General features: G+C 42.7%; 1 protein-coding gene across 4 annotated transcripts in view; it reads right to left on the reverse strand.

Annotated features, from left to right (window-relative positions):
- Window positions 1-25250, reverse strand: part of IGF1R (insulin like growth factor 1 receptor) — a 179217-nt gene that overhangs the window by 135594 nt on the left and 18373 nt on the right. For all 4 annotated transcript variants that reach the window (XM_062631629.1, XM_062631637.1, XM_062631623.1 and 1 more), the window contains exon 2: window positions 12780-13325. In XM_062631629.1, the coding sequence (XP_062487613.1) occupies window positions 12780-13325 (546 nt within the window). The remainder of the gene's footprint in view (window positions 1-12779; window positions 13326-25250) is intronic.

Consider the following 25250-nt stretch of genomic DNA (forward strand, 5'->3'; position numbering starts at 1 on the left):
ATTCAAGTACAGATAATGATTTACCTGGAAGACATTTTGAGAAGCAATTCCCTCATATAATTAAAGCAGCTTGGCTCAGGAAGCACTGAGGCAAAGTCAACCAAGCAAGTTTGCAATCACTGTCTAACTTGCATCCATCACTTGCACTGGGAATAGAGCGGCTTGCTAAACCAGAGTGCCTGGTCCCTGTCGAACTGGTTCATCACTCGCCTCTGGGTGCCCCATTAGCTCTCACATCTGCAGCAGCACAAACACTGTTTTTGTTATTTCTGCTAATCTTATTTTACACATATTACATGGAAGTCTAAAGTGTTCACTGCTGCAGCAGGTAGGTAGGTAAAACCTGACCTGCTTCACAAGAATGGGAAAAATTCAGGAGCACAACAAAGCACTTAACGAGAAAATCAAACAAGAGTTTAGCACCCGCTTCACCTAATTGGCCTCAAGAACACATTGTACAATCGCATCTGTAGTTTCTTCCTCTACTGGTTACTGCAACACTACACTTCAGTTATATCCTAGAAAGCTACTGTTTGCAGGCTGTCCTTCCAACAGTACCATGACAACATCTACCTGTAGCACCCACTCCTCCAGGTAATACAGCTGAAATCTCTGGAGAGAGACCTTGAAAGGCTTCATAGCGATGGCCCAATGACTGCAGCCTCCCACAGCAGCTGCACTTCACTAGACAGGCACTGGGAACAAAAACAACATCTTAAAAGCACAGAAAGCAGAACCTTCATGTAAAGTGCCTCCCGAAAGTAAAATGACCAAACAGCTTCCAAACTACTGCAGAAACATATTCCTTTGACTCCAGCTCTCCTGCAATTACTTTTTCATCCACAAGACACACCCACTCACCCACACAAACCAAACCAAGCCCAACACAAAACCTATAAATTTAATCAAGGAAGGAAGAGCCGGTCTGAAATGTTTATTTCTATTTTTAAATACCTGGGAGGTGCCCGATGCTCCCTGCCTGCAGAGATAACTAACTAGGTGCTCCAGAACAGCGAGATCAGTGCACGATCTGGCACGAGCAGGCACATCCAAAACAGCAAAACATCAGAGCAGCTCAAAAGGCTGTTAAGAAAGGCATTTGGAATAATTGTTTCCTCCAAGCCAGGGTAGACAGTAACTTGGGGTGTTGTCACAGAGAAGAAAAAGTATGTGTATGTATGTATGTAGCACAGCAAAGCGCTCTGAGCACTACTCTGGTTTCTAAAGAACAAGACAGTCTCTTCCTTGTTCCCACAGTTTGTTTCTGCCTCAAGCAAAGTTGGTTGCCACTCTGGTTGCTCTCTCCCTCACCCAAATGGTTTGCATAGCAGATCTGCTGAAACATCAAGTTTTAACCAGGCCCTAATCCTGCTGACTTCCCTCGCAAAACTGCTGGAAAGGAATTCCTCCTGGCAGCTGCAGTGCCTCTGCTCATTAGTTCACCGAGCAGCAGCAGAATGGAACAGACAGGCACATCATTTCTGTGCTGCTGTGGGAACAGTGATAAGGACCATGCAGGCAAAGGGAAGGCTCCAGTTTCTCAAGAGCTTATTGGAAGGGGAGGACAGAAAAGGCAGAGGTCTTACAAGGAGGACAGGAGCAGGGCTTGCGAGAACGCAGGCAAGTTACTACCGCACTTGCTGCTGTAGCTGGGAACACAAGCTAGAAGGAAACTCTTCCTTCAGCCTTGATTAGCAAGATTTGGAGATAAGAATGTTGTCATTTTAGAGGGTTTTTTCCCAACTCCTGCTTTAACGTATTGTGTTTAAGCAGACATGGCACAGAGCTATTCGCACCAATACCGATGTCTCCTGGGATACTAGGAGAATGAGTAGGGTAACATTGCAAAATAGCTGTCCACTTGCTCATGGCATTCTTTGTCCAGACAGCACCCTCGCATGCAGGTCAGATCACGCAGCCCACTCAGCTCATACAGGAAAGCAAATGTTTTTACTTCTTGCTTTGCAGTTTCATTGAAGGAACCCTACTGCTGATCGTGTTTATTAAGCACGCTCAATGTAAACACAGTACATCTCTTGGAGGATCTGCACAGAGCTTTGCTCCATTTATGGTGACTGGAAGCCCTGTGTTGTTCAGTAACATTTCCTCCTCCTCCCTCATCACAGGCCAGCCACCATCTCACTAAATATTTAATGAGTAGACAAGAAAAGCAAGAAAACTTCACGGCTTGAAGTGTTCAGGTACTACATGCATGATGTTAAGTTTATCTAATCTGGAAGCATATGGGCACTGCATCCAGAGACTTAACAGCACACCACAGGTACTGCACAATGATCCTAGTATGACTGAAACAGTGCCATGCTACAGCAATACCAGTTCACAATGTTCCTTTTAACCAGGCAGCCCAGCTCTCAAGTCACAAGAAACCAGCAGCAGGGACCTGCAATCACCACATATCTCAGTGTCCTTCCCCTTTCACCAGGCACTGCCATACTGATCCACTGCATTCCCCAAAACATCCTCTCACTCTCTCTCACCTGTATTTCATTTTTCCCCTAAATACATCATCTGCCACATGCAGACAAGTCGAACTGTATGACGAAGCTTCCTTATGGGAAGAAAATAAATTCATGCCTAGCAAGAATGATTTTTTCCATCTGTAAGATATTCTCCAAGTACTTACATTCTCCTGTAAACCACTTGATCCTAAACCAGCCCTTGAATTTGAAACCTCCCTACAGCTGGTTTGGTGGAAGAGGTCTTTGTTTTCCCTGCCACCACGCTGTCCACTGTCTGGAACAAGGTATTACTGATTATTTTAATTTCCCTTCTACAGAAGAGAAATGGATGCACACAAACAACTGCAGCGAGTACAAGAGGAAGAACGTTTCATCTCTGAATTAAGGATTTGCATACTGGGTTTTATCTGTAACACCCACTGCAGTGTTTTATCCCAGACTCTCAGATCACAAAAGACAAGAGCAGACAGTGACTCACTGCAATTTCGGTGCTGCGTGTAGTGCTTCACGTGGACCAGTCAATTCTCATTCTGCCAAACAGCCTTCATCAAGAGCTTAGAAAGTAAACCATCTTCTCTAGCAGAGCTCCTATTCATGTGCTGCCTTCACAAGGAAAGCTCAGAGATGGAAAGGAATTCAGTCAATGTTTCCCCTTTGTGTTGCAATGATTTAAGATTCAGTTAATACTACATGGGGAGGCACTGATTCTGAAACACCTGCCCTGGCGATAACCAGATTAAGACCTCCAAACTTGCTCTACTCCGAACAGCAACAGCCTGCCAAGTGACAGCAGTTGTCAATATCCACCAACTGGAGGCTGGGTTTCCTGTTAAATCCTGGAATCTGAGACCACTCTTTAAAGAGGATTCCCCACAAAACGGGGGGGGGGAGGCAGAAATTAACTAAAAAATCACTTGACAGCTCTGAGTTTGTGTAGCCAGAAGTCACAGCTCCTCCTCTGCACACTTTGAGGGCTGGAGACTGGCAATGCTCCTATCGGATCATCTCACATCCCTTAAAGGGAAGAGATAAGGCCAAAAACACAGGGAAAGGCACCCACAGTGACAGAGCTACTCTCTCACTGATCAATGTACTGAACAGAACAGATAGATTTCAGGGCAAAAGGCTGGGCAGGATGGGGGCAAAAAGAGCCAAGCAGCTGGTTTCATTGTGAGAGAAGCAAATGGGTTTGGGGCTTGGTTTGGTGTTTTTCTTACACACCCGCTCCCTTCCCAATGGGGGTTTCTTTGGTTTAGCTTGGGCAGCATGAACACAAAGCGCCGCACAACTGCGACCATGTTTGTCTGAAGTCTAGAAAGAAACCTTCAGGCCGGTGTGCCAGCCTAGTAATTAACACAGCAAAAGCCTTTCCTCCTCTTTTAATGTTACAGAAACTGTTCCAACCACAGAACAAGGAGCTTGCTTTTTTTTCCCCTACCTTTACACCCCTTCATCACGCTCACATATCGTGACCTATTCAAACCACACTCAAAAGCTTGATCCGGGTGCTCAGTGATACATAACTTCCATTTTAGTGAAACAATCCATCTGCTCCATGTGACTCAGAGCCTGCTTTAAGAATGCAATACTGTTTAGGCCAACGGTTGCACCGCACAAAGTGTTTTGTTCACATGCATTCCTTTGGGATGACAGAGCCTATCCACGGCCCGTAACGGTTGGGGCCTGTGGTTTTTTTCCCTCATCCGCTGAATGCTGCAGTGACTAAGCTGACAAAAATTCCTAGCCAATTATAAACCCACTTAAAGAGACAGGCAATCCCCCTGCAACCTTCTCTTGCCATCCTATACGGGAAGTTTCTATACATAGAAAAACATCTCCTCCTTCCAAGGCCTGCATTGATATAAAAGACTTTCTCCGCGCGCTCAACACTTCAAACATGCTTCCTAAATGGCATCATTTCCCAAAACTATAACCTTTCATCATCCATATGTATTCCTCACACGTTAACCGGGGGAAAAACAAAGTAGGAGAAACAGACCCCTCAGCTGAGTTACGCTAGTAAAAAGTTAGAGAAGGCATTCATGGAGGGAGGACGAGTGCGCTGGGAAGGGATGAGTCTCAACAGCTATAGAGGACTGTTTATTAAGAAGGGAACAGTTAAGCGCCTATAAACCCAATATGTTGCAACAAGGAAAAAACACATCGGGGAGGTCGCACTGGTGTATAAACTACAAGTCTGATCCACTGAAGAGCATACGCTGAGCTGTAACAAGCAATGAGAACTTGGAGTTGACTCTCAAATCTCTCTCGACATGCAAATCAGCAACCAAATTCCAAACACCACCAGCCTTTCCAGGAGGGATCCTCACATCACGAGCTGCATTCACTCTCGCCTACCTTGTCATGGGCCATACAAATGCATTTAATAATTAGCCAGGGCATACGGAACTAGGTTTTGGGCAGGTAACTACAAGTTGACTTTGCCCAGCAAGAAACAGTACACAACAAAATAACTGAGAGACTGGCATATGGTTTCTAGCTTTAGAAACCCAGGTTCTGGGCACCTCCGCCCCTTCCCATCTTATGGTGGGCAAACTACTTGCTATATCATTTTTAGTGCTCTGCTGATAGCACATGCACATTCCATTGCGAACACTGAAGAGGGTGAGGGAGGGGGAGGAAGAGACAGTGGACAACTGAACCAGGCTGAGCTCACCTCAGAAGAAAAAGGCAATTCAATCTGCATGAACATACTATTATCTGAGCACCTTTTTATTACAAGTTAATTCCCAGAGCCATAAACAAGAGAAGGAAATGGCACTATTGGTGGGAAGGAAGGCTAAACAAAGGCTCTTCATCAGTGCTGAACACTGAAAAACTTGTTTGCCACATGGAAACAGTTTATGAAAATGCTGAAGTACCATTCACTCCTACATTCATGTGCATTTGGGAAAGGAAAACAAGGAAAATGGTGCCTGCCATTCAGATGTTTTAGAGGATGTGATTCCCACCAGGGATGAACCCAAGTTTTACCTTTACGTCTTATGACAAGTAGGCTCGCAAGTTCAGTGAGCTTGCCCACACGTCCACCTCCAAGCCTCCTTCAACCCAATTCAACTGCAGGTTAGGCACCACCAAAGATGTATTTCCACACATTCCATGGAAAGGGACAGCTGGGTGGAGGCCAGACCTTTTTAGGGCCCCACCAAGCGAAAAGCAACGCTGCTGAATTCGCCCCTCACTGGACATCCATGCGAGCATTAACTATCAAACCAGAAATGCCCAGGAAAGCCAACAACCAGCCAAGCCAGACTCCTTGCATGGATAAGAGCCACAGAGAACCCAGCCAGCCTGGGTCTGCCTTGTCCCTGCGACATTTGCAAGAACCCAGCAAAAACACAGCTTCCTTCTGGTTTTGCACTTGACATTTCCCTGACATTTTCCCTATAACACTCCCAGCTATTCCCAGCTCCCAGTTGTTTTGCAAATTCATCATAAAATTACATTATATTACACGTAATTAACTGGCCAACACAACTATTTATTAACAAACATTTGGCTAATACGTATGAATGGGGCCTGGAAGTCTACGTTAAGTAGGTTAATCAAAGACTGGGTTCACATTTAGATGCATATTTAAGTTTATAGACTCAACATGGTACTTCTGCACAGGAAGGTAAACCAGAAAATGATTTTCTAAACAACGCATCATCCTCAGTCTCCTTGAGAATGAAAGTAACTCACTAAGAACAGCACAAGTGGTGTAAACCAACCCAAAGCATACTGTTTCAAACCCCAACAAGCACCAGATTATCAAATTCCTGAAACATCCCTAACGTGCAGCAGTGGCTCTGGAAGCACCTTTAGGCTGTCACTGAGGTTGTAAAGGGTTTGATTTTAAGTCTGAAATAAATAAGCAACATCTTAGAAACCCTCACTGAATATGATCGTTTTCCTATCCCCCTCTGCTCCACATCCTCAGGCCCCCTGGGCTACCAAGTCCATTCCCTTCTCCCATGAGCCTCCCTGTAATGAGGGGGGAGACCAGGACTCCTCAAGCACTACACATATAAAGAGAGCACACCATGCATGACAATCTGGTGATGCTTTTGTATCTTGTAAGAAGAACTGGCGCTGGTTTTCTTCTCCACCCTTTAACACAGAGCATCAGAGAAATCAAACTGAGGGATTAACATACATGCAACCCATAAAACCAGGGAATGGCTATTTCCTACAAGTGATCTCCAATTATATTTTTATAGTTCTTTTTCTGACAGTGAAGCAGTTGCTTGGCATGAGACAATTCAAGTAAATCCATACTGAAGTAGCAAAAAGCATTACTCATGATTTCAAAGTTTCACAAGGCAAACATCTGAAGCCATGAAAGACAGGCATGGTGTGGATCCAGAAAAGACCTTCTGTCCAGCCAGGTTTCAATCATGCTGTTGTTCAACTGTGACTATAAGATGCATTTACATAAAGCACAAAAAACTCTGCCTCCACTTCCTCCTTTGGGCAAGTTTGGTGTGAGGTTTAGAACTGCTAAGCCTCATTTTTCTTAAATCAGAACGGTCACTATGCAAAACAGAGTTTGTGTTACTCAGAATCCATGAGCACATACATTTAACCTCCCGATTATCGCTTCACAAGCACTGAATTTCCAATGCAACCATGGCAACATTAATCTGTCATTCCACAGTGAATGGTACACATTAATTACCCCTCACCATTATCATAACAATACCAAATGTAATAAACTTATCCAATAGCATGGATGGCCACTGGAATATGGCTACATATGACCTGGTGAACATAAACACACCTCTGGACTGGAAAAGATACAGCAAGTATAAAACATGATGCTATGTAAGGATAGGAGAAAACTGTGTACACACGAGTAGAAGACAAAAAAACCTTTATTCCAAAATGTGGGGGAACGGTCTAAACTTTTAAAGGGATTTTTACAATGTTTGTTTTTAACCCATGGCAAAGTGTCACTGATGGGCCTGGTTAACTGCATCAAGTCTGTCAGTACCGGAAAACACAACTCCAGAACCTAAAGTCCTCTCAAAAACACTACAAATCTCAGTGCCAAGAGAAACTACGAAGCCAGGCTGAGTATTCAGCATGAGCTCTCAGTGCTCTGTGACTAGTGCAAGCTGCAAGGTTCAAGATATTCTTCCCAGGTTATGGCATTCTGCAAGCCAACAAAGCAAAACGCCAAGTATACATTTGCTTAATTTTAGCCCTTTTCTCAGAACACCAACCACTGCTGCAGTAATTAACTGCACATTGGCCTGAACCGCTCTGTGGCCATTCCAGCCTCCTCATTAAATATGCTCTCACAGCCATAATAAAAATTCTGGGAAACCTCTGGCTCAAGAGCAGACTCAGGAGGGGAGCAAAGCTCAAGCAAAAACTTCATTCAGAATGAAAACGCCAACAACAGTTCTTAACATGCTCCAGGTTTTCCTAACTCGGTGACACCAACTGTGCCTTGTTTTATTGTCCCCCCCCCCCCCCCCTTCTGTGTATTCCTTTCAGCTGGTGTTTATTTGCTGGTGAGTTTGTACAGCAACCAAACGGACAAACAGCCCGTCCCTTTCAATGGTTTATACAGTATTGGTATTTTCAGCCCAACAAAGGTAGGGTTGGCATTACACGTACAGGCTTCATTTAACCTTGTACTACATTAAACCTGCTTGCTAAAAGGACAGTAACTTTTAAAACACTGTGTCCTCTGATGTATGCATTTTTTACTGTTTGTTGGAGTTTAAAAAAAATACATAAAAAACCTTAAAAGAAGAAGCAATCAGAAAAAAAGCATGCAGACATAATAAGGGCAATTTGATTTGGCACCTCTGGCTCCCTACTTCTTTCTCGCTCTTTTCTTGTCTGCTCAGTATCTCTAAAGGACAAGGGAATAGAGTGAATACTCCTCAGAAAGGGGAGAAAAAGGAGGAGAGAAGGGGAAAAAAAAGTACCCAGCACATGGTTTTCACCACTACTCTGCTGAATCAACAGGGAGCACATTCCCAGATGGCTACCCTGGGAAGTACTGCACAAGTCAATGAAGTGATGTCAAACGATACCACTCAACTGCATTATCTTTTGAGCTCCGTGTAAACAAACAGGAGCAAGTTCCGAATATTTGTGAGAATACATCATGTTACTGTCTCCATATGTTTAAACATTTTAGTAGAAGGTACATATGGACCATTCTTCCCACTCACTGTCATTTTCTCCCTCCTGTTCCTCATTCCACACATGCACCATATCTTTTCAGGCCACTGTCAAACCAATTCAAAAAGGAATAAGGATACATTTTCATTAAATACATTTTGTGCTTAGCTGCCATCTGCTTCTTTATCAGCCTCCAAATCCTCACATGCCTTTTCTGTGGTCTTCAGTTTGACACATTCGGAAGCTGAAAGTCATCTTCTGTTGTATTGTGGAGTGCGGTCCATGTGAGCTATTGTTTTTCACGTCAAATTTGCCTCTTTTGAAAGAAGTGCTTAGTGCTTATGGCCCTAATCCACGTTCCCTCTACAATGCCAATTTAAACCTACTTGGTTTTTATGCCAGTGACAAATCTAATCTTAAAGGCCCCTCACGCAATTCAGATACACATTCACTGTTTTTATGGGAAGCCTGTTTCATCCCCTCCGTGCAGCATCAGAATTTGCTCTCACAAAGGGAAGACCCAGACTTCCAGACTGTGTTCTTGTACAGAAGCTGCAGTTAAAGCCATTACCCCTTCAAAGCAGTTATTGACAGTCTGTCCTCCCCATAACCAGACCCCTAATCTCTCTCTTATCCAAGTATGAAAGGAAGGGTTTCAGCTAACACTTGACAGAGCACCTCCAAAGTAAGTGGGGGTGGTTGGAGAGCAAACAAATAATTCAGATGAAGAAAAAAACACCCTTGTACCATGTATGTTATATATGGACCACTGCTAGTTTGGCTATTGCTTTGCCACATAAACTAATTCATTTCTTACGGCCCCAGCAAATGCAAAAGCATCTCAGGAAGCATTAGTAGGACTCGTTCGCAAAACAACACAAAGGTTATGGCAGACAAGGGATCCTGAACTTCCAGGCAGGCTTTCAAGGCTGTAATTTACATTTGGTTTCTGCAGACTTACAAAGGCCTAGTGACTAAAGCAGCAGACCTCAGAACTTAGTCATCAGCAAAAGGAATAGAGAAAACAACCAAAGTTTTCTTTCCAGTAGACCAATGGACAGGCAAAGCAGGAGTGTCAGAGACAAGTCCTTCAGGAGCGCAGCAGGAACAGTTTTTCTGGTTCTCACTTCAATCACTAGCAAGATGCAGGCAGCTTCCATAAACATCTCCAGCAGTCACAACTGCCACAAAAAGGGGGAGGAAAAAGCAAGCCATGATCTTATTTGTATGTCTGGACTCTCAGTTTTTATCTTTCCCATCTCTACCTGTGCCCCAAAGCAGAAGCACTGATGTAAACAACTTCAGTACTCTCCTTTTATCTTGAGGGATCCTTCTGTGTGGACCTGCATCCCAAGTGAAGTACAGCTGGCATCTGATATGCCAAAAGGAAGGCAGGTGCGAGCCAGAGAGATGATAGCACACCAACCCCAACACAGCACCCCGCAGCTCCAAAGGAAGCATGCTTGTGAGGCTGCTGCCTGGGGCACTCCCAAGGTAAAGGAATGCATGTATGCTACACAGAAACCAGGGCAACCAAACTGGCAGAGCAGCTGATAACACTTTAGGCTGAGCCTTAAAAAATAAGTAAAAAAGTAAAAATTGCAGCTTCTTTGTAGTTTGTTCTACTATAGAAATGTCAATGGCTTATTCTAAGCGTATACTTCCCTCTCTCCTCCCTCCACCCTCAACATTGTTCCTGCACAAGTTATACTGAAGGAAGCACAGGGTTCTTCCTTTGTTTGTGAGCAGGAGAATGAAGGAAAAAAAACAACTTCCACTCAACAGCAGAACTAAACAGAAGCCAGGCTACTTTAAAGTACTGAGTGTTCCCACACAACATTTACCCACCAATTTCAGATCTCTTAGCGTAAAACCTAAACAAGGACAAAAGAGACTTAATATACACTCCTCCACAGATCCAGAGAGAAGAAAAATAAAAAGGCATAAAGGAGCCCTGAGTGACAGACAGCGTTTTCAGCTTAACATGACTGTGACGCACAGGGAGAATGTCAGGGTTAAATTAGATACTACACTAGAAAAATATTCCCTGGAAAATAACATAGGTGTCATCTCTCTATGGGCAGGCAAACGCAGATTGAAACACTCAGTAACTTCAGTGTCTTTGCTTCTATTCTTTTTCATGTCTTGTGTAATTCTGTACTGCAAGAATCCTCTCCAGATCAAGAGTTCACTGCCAAAGCGGCCAAGCAATCTCGCAGGACAGACAAAAAGCTTCCTTTTCAACAACTGCACATTTATACCTCCCTTGTTTTTCTTCAGGATGGGAGTACTTTGGGGTTGTTTTCTTTCTAGATGAATGGCTGGCAAATTTAAAGCCTTCTTCCTGAAAGTGGCTTATCACGACAAACAGATTAAGCAGGTTCAACTCTCTCACACTTTCTATTGATTAGAGCTTGCTCATTTCTTTATATGCTCTGCATCTCAAGATACTCTAAACCTACGCTGTTGATGCACAGTCTAATGCTCTTAACAAGCCTTTCAAGGCTTTTCTCCAATACTTGTTTTCTTCACAATCTCCCACAAAAGTCAGATGAGAGCATACAGGAGAAGAAAACCATTGTCTACCCCTTTGCCATAAAGTGCTGCCATCACAGTATAACTATAACCTCATTTTATTCAAACACAGCTCATCATGTGCATTTGGGATCCAAATTATTTTAACATTCCCCTAAAAGTCAACAAGTTTGGACGTTACTTTTGTCTATTCCAAATAGCCAGAGCAAACAACAGGAAGCAAGCAAGCTGTTGTATCTCACTAAATACACTCTAGTTACATGCAAACCACTGAAGGCCATGAGGTTGTACAGGAATCACCCAGATCACTCTCTGTAGACAAACAGTTACACTCTCTTCATGACATAACTTCGGCCTGCAGAAACCTAACAACTCAGAGCAGCACATGGTAAGAAAGAGACACAGCTCATGTCCCTTACCTTGGACATGTTACAGAGTTCCCCAGTAACAGGCTGAGGGGTTTTCTTTGTTTAAAACCAAACTGCATTTCATAGAATAGAATCACAGAACAGAATTTCCCTTAAGAAGTCTTAATAAAAGCACAGCCCTACAAATGTCTTTTTTCCAGAGATATTTTTGGCATGTGTTGACTGACTCTGCCTTACAAGGTACTTTAACTTCAGTTCTAACTGAACATGAGGGCTTCACAAGCAACTGATGAGCCACTTTACTAGAAAGTGGTGACCCCAAATGAAGGTAATCTGAATATAGCCCTGTCCCTGGTGCCTCTCACACTGGCGTTTACTCTCAGTACAGCAGCTCTGGTCAGGACTGCATGTGGAATTTAGGAACCGTTCCTCCCAGTGAGCTCTGCTTGTAATTAAGCCTTACTGATACTGCGAGGCTCAGCTTTCATGAAGTTTCAGGATGAACTCACAAAGCCTGTCATGTAATCATGTTATCTGAGTAAACTCTGAATTTGTTTACTCTATTTTTAAAAAGAGAGATCAGGTTTTGGTTTTGCTAATACTTGTTATCAGAAAGGCATAACCCCTGTCATGCCTCATAGGAATAAAAAAGGCAAGGATAATTTCCCCAAGAGGCAAGATACCCACTGACTGGTTGACACTACAGACTATCTGTAAAATCTGATTTCAGAAACCAAGTTCTCATGAACAGAGTTTACCATTACAGCAATTTCTGAAGGTGCCTGCCAAAGGAATCAAAGAACCAAGACAAACTAAGTCCAGCTAACAGCTTTGACAAGGGAATGACTTGGGCACACATGTCACATGACTTCAGCAAGGAGGAGGAGATGGTGCTCAACAGCCACCTCCAGCCGAAGTCCTCCAGGGAGGTAAAACTGGTTCCAGCTTTGCTACAATGGCTTTAGTTCTATGCTCATTTTGCATCTTTTCCATGGGGAACTAACCCACGAATTTTGTGAGGTCTTGGGTTTTTTTGTTGTTGGTTTTGGTTTGTTGGATTTCTTTAAATCAAGTGAGATGATCCCTTACTGGCTGGGAAGGAATCTACGTGCAGTAAGTGGACAACTTGTCACGTGAACTGCACGTGACCAGAATAAAAGTTTAAGTTGCTAAAGAATTAGAATAAAACCATAAAATTAAACCTTGCCTTCAGAAAGAGGTAACAAAAACACACTATCTACTCAAATCTTACTTTTCTGGCAGTGGTTGGTGGTCCAGCAGCGGTAGTTGTACTCATTGTTAATAGATGTCTTCTCGCACAATGGCTTCTCTTCCATTGTTCCTGGACACAAGTCCCCACATTCCTTTGGAGGTTTATTCCCAACGATGTAGTTATTGGACACTGCATCTAGGATGAGAGACCAGTCCACCGTGGAGAGGTAACACAGGTCAGAGTTCTTCTCAATCCGTATGGCCCCACGGGTTATGTTCCTCAAGTTGTAAAGCCCAATCTCTTTAAGATTGGTCATTTCAAAGATAACCAAGGCATAGTTGTAGAAGAGGTTCCTCCCACGAATGACTGTGAGGTTGGGGAAGAGATCACTGAGGCTTTCCAAGCCTGCCACACGGAACAGCAGCAAGTAGTCAGTTATGACAGTGAGCTTTGGGAAGCGGAAGTTGCGGTAATCCTCTGCTTTCGAGATGAGCAGAATCTGAAGGAAACCCTCGATCACCGTACAGTTCTCCAGGCGTTTCAGCTCATGGATGTCATTGCGAATGTCAACATTTGGCCCACAAACTGAAAAAGGAAAAAGAGAAAGGCAAGTTAGTAAATAAAGGCATTTTTAGCCTTTTTAAATCAGGACGAAAGTAGAATATTCTGATGGCCATAAGATCTTTAACTTCTTAATTAGGTTGCAATGTTAAAATGGGAAAGGACAACTTGATTTACACCTACACTGAACATACATCTCATTTAACCCATCACTATGAACACTACCAGGACCAGCACAAACACACAAGTTGTCTACAGGATGTAGCACAGAAAAATGTGGGTTTATTACTGATGCTGAAAAACAGCTGCATTAGACTGAAGCACATACAAACAAACCAAATGCATTTCCACACTCTGCCTTCAAATCACATCATGACATGTGACCAGACCAGGGGTTGAGCCACATGACTTCAAATAAATCAGGTATTATAGTGATCCACTGGTCATTACATTGTAATTTATTACCCAACCCTCTTCAAATACATGCAAATCAAAGAGACCTTCCAGAGAACTATTTCTCTCAAGTGACTCTTTCTCCCCATGGTCACAAGCCAAACTGGCCCTAATTCTTGAATACCAGTCTCTCAACAGGTCAGCAATAACATGAAATCCATGGAAAGGTGGTCAGCACTGCCTGCACTGTGACTGGGAAGAAAAGAAAGCACTTGGACTTGTAGCTAATGCACCAAATTCCTGTTTACATGTTCCAGCAAACCAAGTTGCACTAATTTTGGCACCAAGACATGAAAAGAGTTTCTAAGAAACATAGGATAAACTTATTTACAAGAACAGAGCATCCCAGTGAGGAATTCCCCTTGGAAACAGCAAGCTGAACTCAATGCACTCTCTTGAAATCAATGACCAAAAGGACTATTCCCGAGTAATTCTATATATTCGGTCTTTCCCTATCAGACACATAAATTTAACAATGAAAATGTTAGAGGCTGGAAGTGTACTAATAATGTAATAATTAGACACATAAAATGCACTTTGATGTAAAACAAAGAACTACAGAGTATAGAGAGCTGCTGTTTCTGGAAACCCTCCGAGTTGGTCTTTTGTGGAAAATATGGAAAAAGATTGCCTAGAATAGATAAGTTGCTTGTAAGCAAAGAGAGTAAAATGCCAGTTTATTTAAGCAACACAGAACTTGAATAAGCCCCAAGCATTCAATTTTGTGGAAAGGTTCTCTTTTTATGCATGCTAGGCTTAATTATTTTAACAACATCTTCTCCTCAGACAAGGAGAAGGTCTAAACAAACACTGGAGCCAAAAAACTACAAATTCTAACCCAGACAAATTGTCCAGAGATACAGCAATTGCACTGACAATAGAAAGCAGTCTTTCTATCCCACAACACTTATCTACGACTAATAACTTAAGCAAACAAAGGATCCAGAACATTCGCATGCTAAAACCACAGCAACTCTAATACCCAACAAGGATTTAAAGACTTTAAAGTCTTTTAAAGACCAAAGACTTTCTTGTTAGAGGGACAACTTATAAAAAAAAACCAACAGGGTGAGATCTTTGTTAAGAAGCAGATGTTTTCTACACAAACTATTACCTAATCTTCCTTCTATAAAGAGCCAAGCTTAAAGCAGAGGCTATTAAAAGGTGAGCTGCTGCACCAGAACCAGCTACATGCATGAACATTCATTCCCTATACCTTTCAAACGAAATAAAACACCAGAACTAATGTACCAACAGGAACACTTGGCCATCACCACCAGCAAGACAGGAAATCCCCGTTTCAGTGTATACTGACTACGGAACAATTGCATGCAACAGCCTGGAATATGTCCCAAGGCTTTAAATTCAGGAAAACATTAAAAAAAAGGGTGACTGGGTTGGCACTACCCAGCTTTAGAAGCCAGAGGGTAGACCGGGAATGTCAAAGTACTCCAGGATAGTAGATATGATATGTACTGAGTCGTGAGCAGCAGACATGTGGGCTTCCCTCCTGAACCTATGGGAAAGACAACCTCAACCCAGACTAAATTCCTTCAATGAGCTGGTATCCACGCCTTGCTTCTGACTTCCAAGATTTTCTTCTAAAGCAACCATCCCTGCATCCACCCTCCAGTGCCTTCTGCTCAAAGCACAGCCCAACAATCACATGAGTATATTTATACTCCAACATTGGGCTTCTCTTGTTTAAAAAGCACAAGTCAGAACACACAATGTTCTTCCAATTGAACTGTTCTGGTTTCTCTCTCTACCTGCTGGCATGACTAGGTGAACAGTACCGTGGTTCCTGGGATGGCAAAGCAAAGTAACACAATTTATTTTCCTGCCATGAAATTTTAGGAAGCCCAACTGCTCCAAGCCCTTTATTTTGTTAAAGAAATAAAATTTGCACTTGTGCTGACATTTTGTAGGCAAAGATCCAGAGTGATGGGTTTAAAAACAGCTGAGTTACAATACCCTAAAGAACAATTTGTAAGAGAAATGGCAGCAACCGTTAACTAAAGCATTATATATCTGTTCATGCAGCTATTCTGAGGCTGGGCTTTAAAAGTCATCCTGCTTTTAGCTGCATGTTTCTTTCAGCTTGAAAGTTACTTAATTTTAGATATTTAATGCTTTTATAAATCTATGAGATTTTTGGAACTTTATGGCAAAAGTATGCACTCGCTTCCCTCAGTTATGAAACATCATCCCCTTAATATGGAAAAGGATAAAGTCCAGTGGGCTCTAAGTTAGAAATGGATTACAGATGAACATGCTGTTGACACTGGTGATTTAAGAACTTCCTAGTTCATTTACTGAGTTACATTTTGCAGAACTTCATGCATATAATGAGAAGTGCAGAGACCCAAATGTGAAATGGGTCACGTTGGTCCATACTGGGGAAAAAAGGTCCAGTTAAGGCACATGTTCTGGTTTGCTGTATTTATTTGAAGGGATTTCTGTAAAGTTGACATTGTTCACAGAAGTTAATCACACCACACAATGCCTCAGCTTTTTCTCACGTTTTTCTCACTGCCTTGAAGAGGATTATGAGAAAAACAAATTAATCAGTGCTCAAAGTCAACTACACTTTCCATTTGGCTGTTTGGCTGTGCCGTGTTTTCTTTGGATCCCATTTTAGAGAAAGAGTACTCTATAAACTGGTCTGTCAGACACAACAATGTGCACATAAAATGCTCTCTGGAGCACTTCTATTCCATTTAACAGTTTTGATATTCCAGCCGACAGCGCTTTTTTACCATGACCAGTATAACATACCTCTGTTTCAATTCCCAATTCCAAATTACGTATTTATTCTGCTCACTAACAGGAAAAAAATGCAACATCTGTTTGCTACCCTGCCCCAATAGTCTAGAATAGATTATAAATATACACGATAATTACCAATAGTCAGATTGATGCTGTGTTCATTCAGCTACTTATAGACTTCCAAGCTTTTCCTTAAACTGCCTATCATTTCTCAGACTTACCCTACACTAAGCACCTAGTTCTGAGTCAGAAATCAGTTCTTTACAGAAATACACTATTTGTTTAAAACTTAACTCTCCAATACAGCAAAATACCAAAGAGAAGCAATGCATTCTTTACCCAGACGACCACGAACGCCTTCCTGGAAGCAGAGCTTTAGTCCAAAAGTACTGAGCTTCACCTACTGCCTTAAGTAGTAACCTACCTGTGCTCTTTATTTTCTGGGATCATCCCGGGGGCAAGCAAATTTCCAAAGATAACATAAAAGCCCACTCCACACACAGCCTGAGGAGCTGCAGCTCATTCCTACTCAGAGAACAGATCCAAGCCTGATCGTGTAACTAAGACGGGGTCAATGAACTACGAGGAAAAATGATTGCATGTAACAGGTTCACACGCTGGAGAGTAACTCATGCGACCTGCAGCCTGCTCCTTGATCTGGCAGCATCTCCTGGCAAGTCTCCTTCTTGAAAGCTGCTCCAGGCTGGGGCACCAAGGAGCAGAGCAGAGGCTGTGAACAAACACACACGCTGCACAGCACACAGATAGCAAGCTGACACTATTGAGTACACACAGACTGGGCAGACCAAAGCCACGTGCTGTGTGACAGAGCTCAGAGTACAGTGATCCAGCAGTTTCATCTCAACCTTAACTATGATTTGCTAATGCTCATTTTGATCCTAAAAACCATTCTGACATAGAAAAGAACTTTGCTACCTTGATAAATACCTGCTGTTTGAGCCTCACCTATCATCATATAATCATTTACTCCATGCAGCAGGTCTTTATTCTTTTTATATACTTATTAGTTATTTCAGGTCACTAGCTGCTCCTAAAAGGACTTGCCTGTTGCCCTTCACTTATTTCAAGAGAACCATTCTTTTTGCAAAATGGGATGCTACAGAAAGCCTGCTGCTCAACATTCACTTTACCATACATCTGCTTGCTACAGTATGTCACAACTGTACATACAGTATGTCACAACTGTACATATAGTCATAGCACTTAATGCATTATCAATACTGAGGTGTTACAGGGCAGGACTGACAGTTCACACATCCACTGTGAAGAGAAGGATCCATTTCCTACAGGAAACCATTTCATCTTGCTGTAGTTCTTGCTTCCCAATGTTGCGTTCCTCCCAGTTACTCCATTTAGAAGCTCTATCGAAATACAACTGTTTAGGGTTTTCTTGAAGAAAATACACACCCTCACAGCTTAAGCCCTGCCTAGGGTCCTTTATTTCTTTGGGTAATGTTGAACAGTTGTACTACACTGAACAGCCTGGCCTCTCTCTTCTTAACTAGCCAGGAGTTAAAGATGGAGCAACCATCACTCCCCACCTTTCTCAACACCAACACATCTCAGACAAAGCAGCACCAAGGCAACTCTCAGTCACTGAGACACAGAGCACAGCAATTGTTCTAATCCTGTGCTGCTTTGCTGCCCAGGGGTTACAACACCCATCCTGAGGACAGCCTGTGATCCACAAGGTTCGAAAGGCTTCTTTAAGGGAGGGCATGAGGTTGCTGAACTTCTCCTCTACCCTGAAACTCTGTACAGTGGTAACAAGTACAGTGTGTTACCAGCAGCACTGGATGATTTCCTACACAAAGAAGGAACTACAAAGCTTAACACACAAAACAACTGTGGCTAGCTCTACTTTCAGAGAGCAGCTTGCTCACACCACCACCACCACAAGAAATACCTCACTTTGCCAATAATGGCTTTTTCTGAGCACGCTCCTTCAACGAGCACGTCGCTTTCCAGACAGCTACTGCTGCTCTCTGGTCAGCAAAGAGCTGATGTTACTGAAACAGTAACCTCGCTCTCTCTCTAATGAAGGAGGCTTGACCACGTCATCCTTCAGTAATATCAGCTCAGTGCTGTGGGCCTTTTTGGGAGATCAGCACATCTTCTGAACAGTGTTGTTATTTATTCCCAACAGAGCCACTTCCTTTTCATCATGTGTTTTTTAGTTTTAATCTATGGCAGGTCCTTATAAAAAAAGGGTCCAAAGCAGCTACTGAATGTGGCTGTGGTCCAGCAGCCATCATCCCAGATCCCAGCATGCTGCATCCTCTTTCAGGCAAGCATCTCCAGAGTTACCACCCCTCTCTCGCACCAACAAGGAACACGTTTATTGCACTGGGTGGATTTAAATACAACGGCCTGCATATGGACATGTTTACTATATACAGGATCAACTCAATAGAGGGGTTGTATGGCATGTTGGAAAAAACCCAACTGCTCAGAAAAATCCCTTGCAGACACTTGAAAGTTAAAGACCAACTGTGCCTGATGACAGCATCCTGATCACTATGTTACCTGAGAAACCAGTTAGAATCAGGTTAGCGAAAAGGAACTGAAAGTATGATAAAGCCTATCAGCTGATTTAAAAGGTGCCTCTTTTGTATGTAACTGCTCAGAAGAGCAGGACACATCACTGGTAAGAGAGGGAACAGACTATAATCTCTATGAGTGTAGTGTTTTCAAACAGGGAAGAGTAAAACTTGACCTTAACCTCTCTCTTCATTCTCACTGATAAGCATTATGCTAGTTTTCAGAAAAACATCAGGGCTGCCATATAGCCCTGAAGAAGAAAAATAAGGGAGTGCTGTTATTCAGTCTTCACTGGACACAGACTGCAGTCCATGGCCTGGTCTTCAGCCTAGTTTGTTCCTGCAGAAAGACTGAGAAGGAACCGATCGGCAACCACGATTTCCCTGCGAGCCCATGAAGTTTCAGCGTAGCTGCACCATCTGCAGACACAGGGGAAAGAATTACTACAGAAGTCTAAGGATTCTTTAATTGCATACTATGCAAAGAAGAAATTAAATGTGGAGTTCACAGAAATCAGTGGTTGGAGAGATTGCTTATGACACTTTACATTAACACAGGATTCCACCACCCACTGAGCTCTTGGTTTTGCCTTCGTAGTGACACTATGAATGAAATATATATTTTAGTGTCTTTAATGTACTTACACAACCTCCCACAAAATTTCTGTACTCTCTAAGCTCACCTATCCTGCATGTGTCACATCAATCACTAGATCTCTTCGCAGGGAAGCAGGCTTCTGTGTTACCTCTTGGGATGTCAGAACCAGTAACAAGGAGGGAACTAAATCTACGCGAGCTGTCTCCCTAACCACTGAACTTTTCCTTTTCATCAAATATGCTGCATGAAATGCTTTACATTTACCACGATTCCATGCAGATACATCTCTCTACATGGGGATACACGGAAAAAAGGCACCCACCCCAGAACCCAGAAAACAACCACCATTTTAGCTTTTCCTAAACAAGTCCATAATTGCATTTCAACTTCTGTATTTCTAGCACTAGCACAACTGCCATCTTTGGCTTGCAAAACATGAAAGGGAATACTCAAACCCAAACAAAAAACAACTGTTTCCATTTGAATGCAAGTCTTGAGAACATTCTTGTTTACACATCTAAGGCCCAGGAAGAGGGCTTGGGGTTTTTTCTTCATTTAATTAAAAGCTAAGCTTTGGAGGACAAAGCCAGACCACTATGAGCCTCTAAACACTTCAGGGACTGGAGATTATATTTCAGTACAGCTTGTCATTGCTGAGAAATATAGTCTATTATCATTAATTTACCTGGTGTCACTCATCCTTCCTAACAACCTTTCACAGAACCCTCCTCTCCCAGATTTGGAAGGAAAAAGCGGTGCCACAAGAGACCAATCAAATTTGGCATAAATCCCTTAAAAACCAACTGGTTTCCCCTTCCGCACACATGTTCTCGTCGTCTCCCACTGCCCTTAGGAAAATACACACATCCTACTTCAATTTTCTCTTTTAACCACTCTAACTATATATTCCAAGTCCAAGGGCCAGTGTGTTACCAAGCTGACCAGAACAAAACATTCACAAAAATAACACACAGAAGGGCTACAATCCACATCACAAACTCCAAACTGCCTCTGCCTTTCTGCTCTTGCAATTTCAGCTGTCATTGGCTAAAGATATCCCTGGCACTGCTGCTTTCCACGAACTTCCTCCAACTTCCCCATAAGTTTACACAGAAAAAAAGTTACAGAATAAATCACGTTTCTGTCCCTCATCTCATTTGCTTTCTCTCTGCCAACATTTTACTTTGAATGTCAACAGGAACAGCAGCTTAGCAAAAAATGGAGCCAACAAAATGAACTGAATCCCTTTAATAATATTGATTGATGCCTTCTCTAACACAGCTCACCAGAGCAACCGGGTCTACATTTAGCCTAGCTCACGTGAAAACATCCTCATGACAAAGTCATCCCCAAATGAATCCTCTCTCACCAAGACTGCACTGACCCAGCACATCCCTCAGGGGCTCTTCTGAAGCCACATCTGATACCTCCTACTACTGAAATAGCAAAGCATGAGCGAGTGGCTCAGTTGGCATGGATTCTGTTCATCCTCATGGGTATACAGGGCAGAAATGGAGGAAAGTATTGTAGAGATAACATCCAAGTGGCTGAGCTTGCATGATCACCCCAAAACCAAGACTGCCAAACCAAGCAAAAGCCACACTAGAGTGATCTGCAGCGCCCAGGTTATGGACAACGCCTGCAAGATTCTCTGCCTCTCAAACGAAGACGACAAAGAGCTAACGGAAAGGATAAATCTACAGCAAATTCCTCACCCATTAATGCCCATTAATAGATAAATCAAACATGGAAAGCCATTGTTGGAACATTACAGCTGAACACGCAGACCTCTGGCAAGATGCTCTTGTGTATTTGCAAGGAAAGTGAATCTGTCGGATGCAGCAGCTGAAGGCAACACCAGCAGAATTCCATTAGCTACAGTGCAACACTTCGGAGTCACACTGGGGTTAGGTTTGCCAGCTTGAGAAAACTGTCCAAGTCAAACACAAAAAACTCCGGCAGAAGAAAGCAGGTAATGCCTAACCCACTGAAGACAAGCTCCAACCTCACAGGAAGGCAGACTCTTTCTTACCCTGCATTATCACTTGTCTGACAGCACCACAAAATAAAGAGCATGCCATTCCATACAGAATACATGACATGGAAGCGAGTAGGTGGCGTGTTATGATCAATAAGTACAAGAGTAAAACAGGTTTTTAACTGTAATAATAATGTTTAAAGCCTATGCCAGTAGCTTCAGTCTAATGCCTGCTAAAGCAAAAATGGAAGACTGAAATTACAAGCTGTTTATAACACTGAATTTATGTTTCACAATCTGTGATGACAATAGAGCTTAACAGAAATTGTCTCTCCTGGGGACTGTTCTTCTCCACCTTTAAAAACAACAGTTGTGTGCATGCTTTTATTTATTTATTTTTCACACAGTTGTCTGCACATCCAAGTGACTCAGCAACTGGCTGACAGGAACCTATGGGATATACACTTAGGTAGCCGGGATAAGCAGCCAATTCTTCCAGAATGAAAATCCATCATGTGGCTGGCCTTGGCAACTCACATTTAGGGAGACTTTACTATGCTTTTAGCTGCCTGATGAGTTGCCACCCTGCAGTAATCCAGGAAATACTTCTGGCAAGTTTTGGGAAGTTTTTCCTTGTTTTTTTCCTAATTTTTGAACAATGACTGGCCAAGCAGACCAGATCATTGAGGCTGCATTAGAAGCAAATTGATAAAACAGCATCATAATTGCATCCCTAATGCCCAGCAGAAGGATTTAACAGAGTCATCACAAAGCTATACTTTGATCCACAGAAAAAACACGTCTGATGCAATTACTCTTAGCAACATGCAGCACATGGCCAAACCCCTGTGTGCTAACCACCTTATGCAGTCACACACTGAAATCCTACATCCTTCCGTAAGAATGCTTCTGTTTTAACAAACTGAACTGAAACTTCCATTAATCCCGTATTTCCACCTGAATGGAGATTTAAAACAGTGTAAAAGCAAATGAATACAACTCCACAGAAGAAAAAGCACTATCAAAGTTCACTTCACAGAACAGGGAGCCCTTACACCCCTCCCTTCACATGGCAGCCACGCAGCTTAAAATCACATCAGTCGTGCTGTAACCTGCTTTCTCAAGGCAGTTAAAATATGACCAACTTGCAATCCCCAAAAACAGCTTTAAAGGTATTAAATTACATATATGCAGGTGCTGTGGGGCTTTCCAGTCATGAGCTAACTGGATTGAAATAAAGAACCTTCCTCTCCGATACAAGGTAAAACACGTGGGTTGGCACCAGAGACAAGGTGACTGGTAGTTCAGGTCTTATCAACCTAAAACAGTTGCACCAGCACACCATTTAAGGCAAATATAAACCAGAGGAGCTATATCAGTAGGAATTCTTATGTGAACTCACTTTTCTGGCCAATTGGATGTTTCTGACTTGCTTTTACTATCATAAACACAGCCCAACCAAGGAAGTGTCCTTTATACCAGAACAGCAGCATTCACACGGGGTATTTATTGTCTCAGGCACCATAGCACAGTAACTGGGGGCAAAAACATCTCTGTCAGTCAAGGTGAGTCTCACCACAAACAAAGCACCCTTAACGCACACACGTGAGAAGCAACCAGATAAAATAGGTTAAGCATGGAAAACTAGAGCCCTTTTAGGCACACTGAGCTACCAGAGCTAAAAGGCTTTCATTTCTCTGAAGATAAAGAAAAGCTTCCAAACTCAAGTACAGGATCTTCAACATATATATGCAGATCTTCTGCTCAGCAATTAATTGATCTTGACCATAAAATAGTGAAAAAGCATATATGAAAACCAAATATGCACCTTGTTACAAGAAGTGCCATCAGCGGTTTACTCATGAGGCTTTTAAGTTCAAGGTGACATTTCAGCCTACACTCTCCATGTTACACTTACAGAGTGCCCAAGACACTGGATTTCCAATCCTATATACAGTTTTAGACACTGCCTATGCACACTGTTGTAATTCTGGTTAACAAAACGGTTTAGGTATTTAATCAGCCTAGCTGTACTGAGCTCCATTGCTCGGCAACTGCAGTTATTGTTACAACATCCACTTTTACTAGATGAGGACTGAAATGGCAAAGCAAGCAGAAGAATTACTGTTCATCCTCTGGCAGGTACTCCTGGAGAGCCTGGGATGCAAAAGGTTGCCCTAACGCATGCCTAACAAATCCACCCATGGGAGAGCAGTGCACGTAAGTGAGTGAGAGAAACAGCCATAGCACATCTCACTCAGCAGCTCATCATCAGGGATTGCCTTTTCTGCTCCCCTTCTGAGCCAAAACGAGGGGAAGTGCAGGAAGAAAGGGATGCAAGAAGTTACAGGAGATGAGGGATTCACTAGGAGAAAGTGGATCTAAACATGCTTTGGTAGGCGTAACCCAAACTGATTGCTGAAAAGCACCATTACTGGAAAGATCATTACCCTGAAAGATCTCATCCTCTCCAAAGGCAGTTTTCATCAGGGGCAGAAGCATCTTTTCAGACCCCTATTTTCATAGCTGCAATGGAACTTCTCAACCACCATGACCTGGTTGACTGAATTACAATTCAGACACCCTCCCTGCAGACTTGTGGAGTGGCTGCTGCTGTCAAAAGCTGGTTTAGCACTAGAGCACCTGGAACCACAGCCCGCTGAGTAAGTGTTTCTGCAGCAAAGTGCTCTCTTTGTTAACAAGTGTGTACTACTTAATATTTAAATTATTATAGTAAGTATATTTATAATTAAGCTATGGTAAAAAAGTCTTTCCTTAGAGAAATTAGGGATTACTTTAAACAATCAACTTTATCCACTGCAACAAACAAGAGGAGGAGCTAGACAGAACAAGGGAAGCAACAGAAACCACATGAAGCCTGTAATACGCTCTTAAATACATAAACCTGAATGACATTCTTTAGTTTCACTGCATTCTGAAACTCTCACCACGAGTAACAACACAACCACTGTGTATTGTGCAAGACCAACAAGAAAACATTACCTGATGTTCAATAACCATCTCTCAAACAGAGGGACCATTAGCAGAAATAATTCTGCACAGCTCTTCAAAGGGAAACTGTCGTACAGGCAAGAAGCTGCTCACAAGATTTCAGAACACACTATAGGATTGCGTCAAAGAAAATCTCTTCATGGATCCAGACTACCTGACATTCAAACTTTGGCATGACCGCTTCCTTTGGACACAAGAGCATTTCACCAAGCTCTGAAATGCCAGAACTGCTTGCAGCACCCCAATCCTCCACTCCTCATCAATGTATGGTAAAACCAGCTGTCAATCCTGTAAGGTGCCACTACAGCCATCCCATAACAACAGTGTTCTGCCTGTAGTTCTGATGTGTCTGCCCAGGCAACATGAGGTCACACCAGCCAAACAGCTCCTGCCAAAATAAACTGCATCGACAGGGCAGGTGTTTGATGGCACAACTACATTGGACAACTGCACCACATACACATTTAAACACAGCTATAGTGCAAAGCTTTATACTAGCTCTGATCTGAGGAAGAAAAACGTAAACTAACAGAATAGGAGGGGAAAAAAAAGAGCACAGGTTAAAAGCATCTAAACGC

Source organism: Pezoporus occidentalis, unplaced genomic scaffold (assembly GCF_034315485.1).
Source record: "Pezoporus occidentalis ecotype Australia unplaced genomic scaffold, CSIRO_AGI_Poc_V1 ctg11, whole genome shotgun sequence".
Classification (NCBI taxonomy): Eukaryota; Metazoa; Chordata; class Aves; order Psittaciformes; family Psittacidae; genus Pezoporus; species Pezoporus occidentalis.